The 11695-nt window shown below is 35.3% G+C and overlaps 1 protein-coding gene across 2 annotated transcripts; it reads left to right on the top strand.

Moving 5' to 3' along the window:
* Positions 1-8081: 8081 nt before the first annotated feature.
* Positions 8082-10700, top strand: osr2 (odd-skipped related transciption factor 2). 2 transcript variants are annotated; one of them, XM_061948834.2, is made up of 4 exons: positions 8082-8301; positions 9215-9895; positions 9970-10069; positions 10235-10700. In XM_061948834.2, exons 2-4 carry the CDS (start codon positions 9231-9233, stop codon positions 10415-10417), a joined length of 948 nt encoding a protein of 315 aa, XP_061804818.2. In that variant the 5' UTR covers positions 8082-8301; positions 9215-9230; the 3' UTR covers positions 10418-10700. The 2 variants fall into 2 exon arrangements, with proteins under 2 accessions (XP_061804818.2, XP_061804825.2); XM_061948841.2 differs by having other exon boundaries at positions 8088-8301; positions 10317-10700.
* The last annotated feature ends 995 nt before the right edge of the window (positions 10701-11695 follow it).

Here is an 11695-nt window from a genome sequence, read left to right as displayed (position 1 = left end):
GGCATAGGCCGTATAGGCAAATGCTAAGGGCGCCGTCCATCAGGGGGCGCCACGCCAGTGCCACAAATGTTGGAGAAAGAAAAAAAAAAAGTTGGTACTATTATTTCTAAATACAAAAAATAATCCCACGTTAATTAAAATGCAAAGTAAAGCCTATATAATAGAAATATTATTTGTTACAACATTACGCCCCCCCCCCCCCCCCTTCCCGTATCATGACTCTTTTTGGACGTTACCACATCAAAAAATCAACACAAGATGTCAAAACGGCCAAAACTGTCAGGTGCCCAGGGAAGAAATAAGAGAAAAGAAGAGGAGGAGAAACGAGAAAAAGACAAGAGGTAGCAGGTAGGTAACGTTAGCCTACATGAAATTATTTGTCTGTTACAGAATGTGATAGTAACCTGGCTTTTTAGCATTAAGCTAATGTTACATGATTCGGCAATTGCTAATCAATAAATAGCGAGTTCTGTTTTAACGTCGGGTTAATATTGTGGAGGGGGCTAAATTGTTATGGAAAATAATAATGTAACGTTAGGTAATTACAGTACTCCCACCTTACATTCCTCAGGGACATTTGTATTAGATCTTTTAAGCAGGTGTTTTTTGTTTACATTGTTATTGCCTTCTGGTTAGCTAATGTTTGCCCTGCAGGTAATAGTCACTTTTCCACCCCTTTATATATTAGGTATAGTTGTAAGCCTGGTTGTTAAAGTGCACATCATTAATGTAAATTAAGCAATATGTATGTAAAAAATATTGTATTTCATATATTCATTTTTTATTTTTTGCATTCATTTATTTATTCATATTTTTTTTATCTTGTTAACTATTCTGATTGTTAATTTGCTTTCTTTAAGTAAAAAAAAGGTCAAAGACAAAGCTATTCGGTTTCTTGTGAGTATATACACTTCACTGCCGATGTGGGGGGGGCGCCACCTAAAATCTTGCCTAGGGCGCCAGATTGGTTAGGGCCGGGCCTGAGTAAGATTATCTTGACAATGAATGGATGGATAAAATAATTTCAGAATGTTTATCATGGTTCTTCTTCTTTGCACTTTGTAAACACTTTAAGTTTGAAGAGTTCATTGAAGTGCATTATATTAGTGCATTGTTTGATTTCTTTGCTTAATCCATTCCATAATTTAATTCCACATACTGACATACTGAAGGTCTTAAGTGGTGTACGTGCATACAAATGTTTTAAATTACGTTTTTCCCTAAGATTATATTTCTCCTCTTTTGTTGAGAAGAATTGTTGTACATTCTTGGGTAGCAGGTTATAGTTTTCTTTGTGCATAATTTTAGCTGTTTGCAAATTCACTATGTCGTGGAATTTCAGTTTTTTTCGATATAATAAATAAATGGTTTGTATGTTCTCTATATACAACATTATGTATTATTCTAACTGATCTTTTTTGTAACACCGTTAATGAATGAAGTGTACTTTTGTAGTTATTTCCCCATATTTCTGCACAATAACTCAAATATTTCACACCATTTGACTTGGACGAATGGCAATATTTACCAAATGAGCTCAAGATGGAAAGGGCGCCTAAGCATGAGCCATAGTTGACACAGTAGGGCTGCAAATAACGATTATTCTAATAGTCGACGAGTCAGCGATTATGTTTACGATTAGTCGACGAGTAAAAATGCTTATTATCTGCAGTACACGTTTGAGTTTGAAGCGGAGTTCCGACTTGATTTTAACATTATGACATTATAGTAAATTCAGTTGTGACAAAAGAAACATAAATTACTAATAAAACCGTTATTTTACTTTTCTTGGACAAAGTGAAAAATAAATGACCAGACTAGTAGAAACCTGAACATTGCTTGCGGTCTACCAATCAACATTTTATTAAGCGACTCTCGACAATAACAAATCTTTGCCGATTAACTTTCACTTTTAATCTAATTTTATTGTCGATTATGTCGACTAAATGTTTTAACTGTTATAATACATTTAGCAGCGACAATCATCTTTACCTTAGTTTAAATATCATTTTTCCGGCATCTATTCACTTTAGTCAGCATAAATGAGTCATAGTAATCTGTAATATACTTCATTTTAAATTGTTGACTGAAGCATTGTGTAAATAGGCATTATTTTATTTGCCATTTTATTGTTTTGACCCACCCATTTCAGATGGAAACTTGCTCGAGCTATTAAAAAAAAATATATATATATTTTTGTGAAGATGTGTATTAACTAAGTAAATTTTACTTACAGTACAGTTTATAGCACTCATCATAGAGAGAGCTCACATAGTGTTAAAATACGAACAATACAATCAAAGATCTGCATATAGCGTGCATTCAACAACAGAAACATTACAAACAAGAGTAAATATGATGAGAAATCCATCAAATCCATTGCTATTCTTTATAAAGTAAGACACATGCTGAATAAGAAATGTCTGCATATGTCATATTATTCTTTTATTTTTCCATATCTAACATATTGTGTTGAAGTTTGGGGAAATGTTTACAAAACAAACATATAACCAATAATTCAACTTCAAAAAAGAGTAATTAGAATAATACACAAAGTGTGCTACTATAAACATACCAATCCATTATTCATAAGTTGTAATGTGTTAAAATGTTCAGATATTGTGTTTTTAAAAACAATGGAAATTATGTTTCGAGTAAAGAACAACAGCCTTCCAGCTTGTATTCTTAGGTCATTTAAAATTAAGAGGAGAAAACTATAATTGATGGGGGATATTGATTTTTGAAATATGTAAAGGAAGAACGAATATAAAATACAAATGTATTTCAGTTTTAGGACTTAAATGGTGGAACAAGCTCAGTGATGAGTTGAAGACATGTAGTTCTTTGTTATGGTTTAAGAAAGCCTTGAAAGGTGAAATAATGGAAAAAATATCAAATATAGCAACGATTACTTTCATCCCATTGATTTTTTGAACGTTGATGTTCCAGGCAATCTAATTTTCAGTGAATGTATAGGATAGGCAAATATGTATATATATATATCCAGCCTTATTCCTTTTTAGGTGTATGATTGTTAATATGTGTAATCTGTGCTGTTAAATTGATCACACAAAATGGTTGATTATATGATCGAAATAAACTCATTCCATTCATTCATTCATTCAATAATTAATACAATAATTTTAATCCCTGTTAAATAAATCATAAACTATAATACAAAACACGGGAACACTTTAGTATGGGGAACATATTCTAAGTAACAAAGACTTAATTTAGAGTTATTTGGTTAGGGTTAGGGTTAGAGGGTTAGGGTTAGGGTTAGAGGGTTAGGGTTAGTAATGGTGAATATGTTCCCCATACTAAAGTGTTACCGGCTTACTGGTTGTATAATAAGGCCACGCAGAATAAGGCATTATTAATTACTTAATAATGACTAATTAACAGCCAATATGTTACTCATTTGCATGTTAATAAGCAACTTACTAATGGTGAATATGTTCCCCATACTAAAGTGTTACCAAAAACACTATTTTCATATAGTTCTGTCTCAATAACATAAAAAATATATATTTGAAAACATCATAGTTGACACAAAAATTACATTTTTATGTGTTTTTTTAATGGTGTCCTTTATGTATAATTTGTGGGTCCATCAAATGTGTTTAACATTATAAATGTTAAACGTGGATGCATATGAAAAAGTGCAATGTATTTATCTGTACAGTAATCTATGTATTTACATCTGCACCTCGTTGCTTTTTTTATCCTGCACTACCACGAGCTAATGCGACAACATTTTGTTCTTATCTGTACTGTAAAGTTCAAATTTGAATGACAATAAAAAGGAAGTCTAAGTCTAAATGATGCACTGTTGAGGATTGGCGGTCTCTTTGTGTGTTGCAGCAGGATGAGTGAGTGTGACGGTGGCGACGTGGGCGCTTTGAAACCACAGCAGGCAGGTAAGCACTCGTAGTTTGGACCTGACATCCTGTCTGGCAACAGGCACAGAAGAGCATACACACACACACACACACACACTCACACAAACACACACACACCAAACAAAGACTTCACTTTTGCTGTCAGACAAGTGAGTATATGGCACATGTCTTTATATATATATATATATATATATATATATATATATATATATATATATATATATATATATATATATATATATATATATATATATATATAATTTATTTATTTATTTATTTATTTATGTTTTTCAAAATACATTGCCTTGGTAGGATAGTTTCAGTTTGATCATCGTCTATTTTATTTGTGGTTGATATTACATGTATTCCTAATGAAAACTGTGCATATATTCACAGGCATAAATCCATTTTACAACTTTGTGTCAACGTGTGAGAGCTCTGAGAAGCTCCGCAGATAATCGAGCGTATCCTTCTTTTGACGGTCAGAGTGGGGAGAAAAGTGACGGCCGTTACAGGCTTGGCAGCTGCGTGCAGGCTTCTGACGCTAATACTCTCTGGGAGTCTGATGATCACACAGAATCATGGCGGCTGCTGGGACTCAGGCCGGGGTCAAAGGTCAAGGCACTAATTCTCTGACATTACCTAAGTACGACGTCTGATACTGTTCACGTGTCGGGGGAAAAAAGGTCAGGAAAATATCGTGTGTGTGTGTACGTGAATAGCTGTGGCTGGGTCGCTAAACGGCGAGTCGTCTGTGACGTTGTGGATGTTTGTTATTGTGTGGCGGGAATGAAAAATATTATCCTGGGAAGCTGCAGTGTCCTCTGCAGTGGACATTTCTTGTGTGCATAATAGGCGTATTCTCCAGGCTTGAGGAGTTATGCAAACGTGGGACTCAGAAGAGAGACCCAATTAATGTCAAAACATCACATTTCAACCGGAATATATGGTTTAAAAGACCGTGAGCGTGTATAATGAGCATGTTTGCAAACGTGTGGTATACCTTTAGCACCTTTTTTTTCTGATCTTTCTGCAAATTTGCTAAGCGCAGAAATGAAAAAGTCGGGTGACAAAGGAGACGAGAAACCACAATGTGTGCAGAAATGTTATTGTTCTGCAGCTCTAAAAAGGAACTTTACCTGCCTGCTCAGTTCTTACTAAAATTGTAATGTTATGGTTTATTCTATTTTATTTTAACTACTAACTAATAGTTTTTTTTATTTCATTATGTTCAAAACTGTGTTTTGCCCATTCAGTGGAGAATATCTGAAGTGTGCTTTTAACAGACAACCTGTCTAAACATTTCACTTAGAAGAGGAAGCCTGTTGTCATGTTGTTAGACGGCCAACAGGGGGCGCTCTATAGTCGTAAAGCAACGAGTCTTGTCAGCAGTCCTGCACTATAAACCTTTAACTGTTGCAGAACTACTCAACCAGATCAATGCCATTGTTACATTTGAAACACTCATTATTTGCATACAAAATAAGACATTAAAACAACACAACAGTAGAGCTGGCAATGAGAGAAATAATGACTTGTAATTTATTCATTAAGATGATTTTTTTGGCAAGGTGAAAATTAGTTTTATATTCTTTAACAAATTAAATATATATTTATTTACATTCACCTGAACTATTTTAGGTTTGTGAGGATCTTTTGATTCCCTCCATAAGTGCATGATTGTATTTTTAAATGTTATAACAAATATGGTCCTATCATATTCCACACGGACAATAGAAATTACATACATTATCAATATTATATAAATCATTATATTTCAACACCTATTGATTTGGGTACACGTTGTAATGGGAATTGTTTTGCTTCAAGCCTGAATTTGCTTGTAATGACAAATAGATGATAACAGGGCAATTTACATATTATAAACAAAATGTATATAGAGACAAGAATTAAAGCGTACTTAATTGCCTGTAAAGTTGAGCAACATTTATTATTCTATCTTTCTGCTTATTCACACACCTGCAATAAACATTTCGTTTTAAATTCACAGTAAATAACTGGCTAAAAATTGCATTACTTTTATACTCATTTACTGGGAAATATATAAGGTTACTGTCATTTTTGCAGTAATTTGTTGTAAGGTTACAGTACATTTTTTAATACAATATTTGACCAGTACTCTTTAATAGTAGAGTATTGTCATTTTGTCAATTTAGGTTACAGTACATGTTTAATACAATATTTGACTAATATTGTTTAATACCCAAATATATAAGAATATTGTCATTTTCTTTAGTAATTTGTTGTAAGGTTACAGTACATTTTGAATACAATATTTGACTAATATTTTTTAATACCAAAATATGTAAGAATATTGTCTTTTTTTTAGTAATTTGTTGTAAGGTTACAGTACATTTTGAATACAATATTTGACTAATACTGTTTGATACCCAAATGGATAAAAATATTGTCATTTTGTCAATTTTTGTAAGGTTACAGTACATTTTGAATACAATATTTGACTAATACTGTTTAATACCCAAATATATTAGAGTATTGTCATTTTCTTCAGTAATGTGTTAAAAGGTTACAGTACATTTTGGCTGCAATATTTGACTAATACGGTTTAATACCTAAATATATAAGAGTATTGTCATTTTCTTCAGTAATATGTTAATAGGTTACAGTACGTTTTGAATACAGTATTTGACTAATACTGTTTAATACCTAAATATATATGAGTATTGTCATTTTGTCAATTTGTTGTGAGGTTACAGTACATTTTGAATACAATATTTGACTAATACTGTTTAATACCCACATATACAAGAGTATTGTCATTTTCTTCAGTAATTTGTTGTAAGGTTGCAGTACATTTTGAATGCAATATTTGATTAATACGGTTTAATACCTAAATATATAAGAGTAATGTCATTTTCTTTAGTAATTTGTTGTAGGGTTACAGTACATTTTGAATACAATATTTAATTTATACTGTTTAATACCTAAATATACAAGAGTATTGTCATTTTTTTCAGTAATTTGTTGCAAGGTACATTTTAGCTACAATATTTGACTCTGAAGTAATAATGTTAAATGCTTTGAAATATAAGGGCACTGTATTTTACAGTAATTTGTTGATTACAGTACATTGTGACTACAGTATTAATACTATATGCTGTAAGTAGGGATGTCCGATAATGGCTTTTTGCCGATATTCCGATATTGTCCAACTCTTTAATTACCGATACCGATATCAACCGATATATACAGTCGTGGAATTAACACATTATTATGCCTAATTTGGACAACCAGGTATGGTGAAGATAAGGTACTTTAAAAAAAAAAGAATAAAGTAAAATAAGATATATAAATTAAAAGCATTTTCTTGAATAAAAAATAAAGTAAAACAATATAAAAACAGTTACAAACTAGTAATTAATGAAAATGAGTCAAATTAACTGTTAAAGGTTAGTACTATTAGTGGACCAATCATGTGTGCTTACGGACTGTATCCCTTGCAGACTGTATTGATATATATTGATATATAATGTAGGAACCAGAATATTAATAACAGAAAGAAACAACCCTTTTGTGTGAATGAGTGTAAATGGGGGAGGGAGCTTTTTTGGGTTGGTGCACTATTTGTAAGTGTATTTTGTGTTTTTTATGTTGATTTAATTAAAAATAAATAAAATTTAAAAAAAACAAACAATACCGATAATTAAAAAAAAACGATACATTTTAACGCATTTATCGTCCGATAATATCGGCAAGCCGATATTATCGGACATCTCTAGCTGTAAGAGACAGTGTGCTCCATAATAAAAAATACACAATTTTATCCTTACCCAATGGCAAAGTTAATCTATATTTCCTTTTTTTAGGTATACTGATCCAAAACATTGTGTTTTGAGCTGCTCCTCTTGTTTGCCAAATGTCTCCACACACACACACACACACACCAAAAAAAAAAAAAAAAAATTGTTGCAGAATTGCAGAAAAATGTGCATTTTTTTTTTTTTTTTAAAGGAGATGTCACATATAGTTGAGCTGAAGCGGGTATTCTGCACTCGGGTCTGGATCTCCAGTTGCTATCCAAACACAAATAAACAGAGGAGGAACATTGGAATTAATGATAGAGAAAGAGGGGGCAGGGGGACGAGGGGGGGGGGGGGGCGTGTCGGAGGCGGACTGACTGAGTCCAAACTGGAGTCCTAAAAAGTGAAGAACCGGTGCGCATTACGCACACTTGCAGACACACAAACACGCACACGCACACAGCCTATCCTCCAGACCCCGCCTGGTCTCTGCACACACTTGCGAGGCTCTGCGCTCGGCTTGCATGGCTCTGAGTGTTTCATGGACTTGGAACTTGGAGAAGTTGTAGTGGATTACCGGCACTAACCCGCAGGATCCACGCCACCGTTCACCCGGGGTAAGCCATATGTCACTTATAATGTTTTGCAACTTCCAGTGCGTCTGTGCGTGAAATCGGACTCTCGTGGAACTGTGGCTAAGTGTCTTAAGTGTGATAGAAGAAGTCCAAAGGTTGGGGGAGAACTTTTGTTGATCGGAGTAGGAACAAGTTCCTGTATGGTGACTAATGCTGCACCTGTGCAAAATTATATTTAACCCCGTCCTGTCTGAGGGGAGGAGACATGAGAAGAGGCTGAAATGTGTATGCAAAAGTTTTGTAAAAGTCTAAAACTGTATATGCATGGAAGCAACAACATGAGAAATTAATTTTAAAAAACGTGCATCATTTATAAATTACATTTTCTCCCCTCAAAAAATGTGTATTTTTAATGAGGCTGTTGCAGAAATATTGCTACAGTACTAGATAGAAAATACATGCATATGTTGCTGTTTAGATACATAATAATGATAATAAGAAGAATGACATGATTTTTCCTATTATTTGTAATTATTCAAAGCGTCTGACTTGTGCAACTTAACATGTGCAGGGACTGTGTTTTATTTATTTATTTTTTTCATTTTTAAATTCACGCCATATAGTGAGAATTGCGCATGTGCAAAAAAAATGTGCAACATGACATTTATTTAGCAAGTTAATTTCCAACATGCATATACCACAGCACAATATTCCAGTTGGCTCATTACACAGCACGTCCGAAAAGGAGTAGGAAGAAGCAGAGCTAATTTAATCCTACCTCTTGTACACATATTAAATACATAAATAATCTTTGTCTTAATAAAAAGCCCTGATTTTTGCGTGTTTGGGTGCTTCATATAATATTTGAAATGATGTCATTTGAGTGCGTGCAGGATGTTTGCACACACGTGACTAAACAGTGTGCGTGTTTTTTTTCTATATTCCCGCCGTGCAGGACTGTCGAAGTCGCGATGGGGAGCAAGGCTTTGCACGCTCCGATCCCCCTGCACCCTCCCCTGCAGCTCACCAACTACTCCTTCCTGCAGGCCGTCAACACCTTCCCGGCCGAGCAGCTGCAGGGTCTGTACGGCCTGAGCGCGGTGCACACCATGCACATGAACCACTGGACCCTGGGCTACCCGCACATCCAGGGACTCCGATCGACCATCACAGAAATGGCAGCCGCCCAGGGCCTGATGGACCCCCGGATCCCGTTCCCGGCGTTGCCCTTCACCACCGCCGCCGCGCAGCTCTTCCACCCAAAACAAGCCTCCATTACGCACGGCGCGCCCTCGCTGCTGCTGCACAAGGACAGGCCGAGGTTCGATTTCGCCAACCTGGCCTTGGCCGCCACGCAGGAGGACCCTCCGAAGGTCGCGGATTTGGCCAAACTGGCGTCGGGACTAGGGGGGACGTGCCTAGCCGAGCTGAACAAGCTGTCCCCGGACAGGAAACCCACCCGGGGTCGGCTCCCGTCCAAGACCAAAAAGGAATTTATTTGCAAGTTCTGCGGCAGACATTTCACCAAATCCTACAACCTCCTCATCCACGAAAGGACGCACACGGACGAGCGGCCGTACACGTGTGACATTTGCCACAAGGCCTTCCGGAGGCAAGACCACCTCCGAGACCACAGGTATGTGTCGACTGAGCATGCGCAAAACCGCATCCACGCAATGAACGTAACAACAAAACCGTATGTTTTTGCAGGTACATCCACTCCAAGGAAAAACCCTTCAAATGTCAAGAATGCGGGAAAGGATTCTGCCAGTCCCGGACTCTAGCAGTGCATAAAACCTTACACATGCAGGTAAAAAGGACATTTAATAAATAAAAAAATTAAAAAAAAATATTGTTGGGGCCTGTGCGCAATAATAATAACCCGCATGAATCGCACTTATTTTTTTTTCTGCAACATTCTAATGATTCATGCCATTGAAGGGAATAATCCTTTGCTTGCTTTAAATCTAAACAGGAGTCTCCCCACAAATGCCCCACATGCGGAAGAACCTTTAATCAAAGAAGTAACCTGAAAACTCACCTTCTCACCCATACAGACATCAAGCCCTACAGCTGTGGCCGCTGCGGAAAGGTGTTTCGGCGCAACTGTGACTTGCGACGGCACAGTTTGACGCACAGCCCGCATCGGGACTACTAAAAAAAAAAAAAAAAAAAAAAAAAAGGCCCCCTGCATGGAAAGATGTGATGAATACATCACGGAACGACAAAAAAAAGACAACAATTGGACAAAATGGACAAAAGGCGGGAAGAGGAGTGCACGTGGATTGGGACTTGATTGCAACGCCTGTAAATATATATTATATAGGGGGGGGGGACTTGTACATAAATAAACTAGTTGGTTTTTTTTCTGGCATTCAAAGTTGTTATGAAAAAAAAGTTTGTTAAATTGCATTTTAGAAATAAATATTTCATTATAAGCATTTGCTTTTCTGTTATTTTGTTCTTGCGCCTCAGTGTTCATATTGTTTAACACTCATCAAGTTGGGGTTTTTATAGGCCAGAAGACACATTTTTACAACTTTTTTTTTTTTTTACTGCTTTTGTTATAAAAAAAAAGATTTCAGTGAACATAAAGAGTGATTGCTGCAGGAATAATACCCACGTTTTAATTTTTTTTTTTTAAAGATGTATGTCAATATATGGAACACATTTTTATCTAATGCAGATAAGTATTATTAGCTGCATTATCAGCCGTATCACATCTTTATCAGCTACTGCAGTGACTGGCCTGCAGCCATAGCAGTGGATTATTCTAAACATGATTGTTGTTTTTTACACTGAGTGGGAATCTCATTTTTACAAATTAAGGAATTATCTATTTGACTTTTGTTTATGTAATTAATTCAAATGAGAGTATATAGTGAAAATGTTTTTTTTTTGTTAGGGTTTGTGTTCAATCAAACTTTTTTTTAAATACAAGAAGGCTCTTAAGTGTTCCACATGTTCATCTTTTTAGATGCTGTCACGTCTTCATTGCCTCCACTTGGCCTGCAGGCCTGTTTTTTTTTGTTTTATGATACTGCTGCAGCCACTGGCAAAACAAAACATGTAAAGCTCTGCTTTTCACCTCACAGTGCTTAAAAAATAGCGCACTTTACACAACCTCAAGGAGAAAAAAACATGAAATTAACAAAGTACCTTATATTTTGAATGACGTCGCACAGTGGATAACTTTGAAAAATAAAATAATACACTTTCAATATGCACTAAAATAACAACACAATAATAATAATATTTTTTTAATAATAATACAAAATAACCTTCACTATCATTTTTATATCAATAAGTAACAGTAGAACTATATGCATCAGCCTTTAAATAAATTCAGTAATTTAGCTGGATGTTGGTAAAACAACATTTCGTCATTCTTAATGTGCGTCACAAACCAGATGCACACTTACTGAAATGACTCATT

Source organism: Nerophis lumbriciformis, linkage group LG04 (assembly GCF_033978685.3).
Source record: "Nerophis lumbriciformis linkage group LG04, RoL_Nlum_v2.1, whole genome shotgun sequence".
In the NCBI taxonomy this organism is placed as follows: domain Eukaryota; kingdom Metazoa; phylum Chordata; class Actinopteri; order Syngnathiformes; family Syngnathidae; genus Nerophis; species Nerophis lumbriciformis.
Note: the sequence above shows the minus strand (reverse complement) of the source record. Positions and strands in the feature narration are given on the sequence as shown.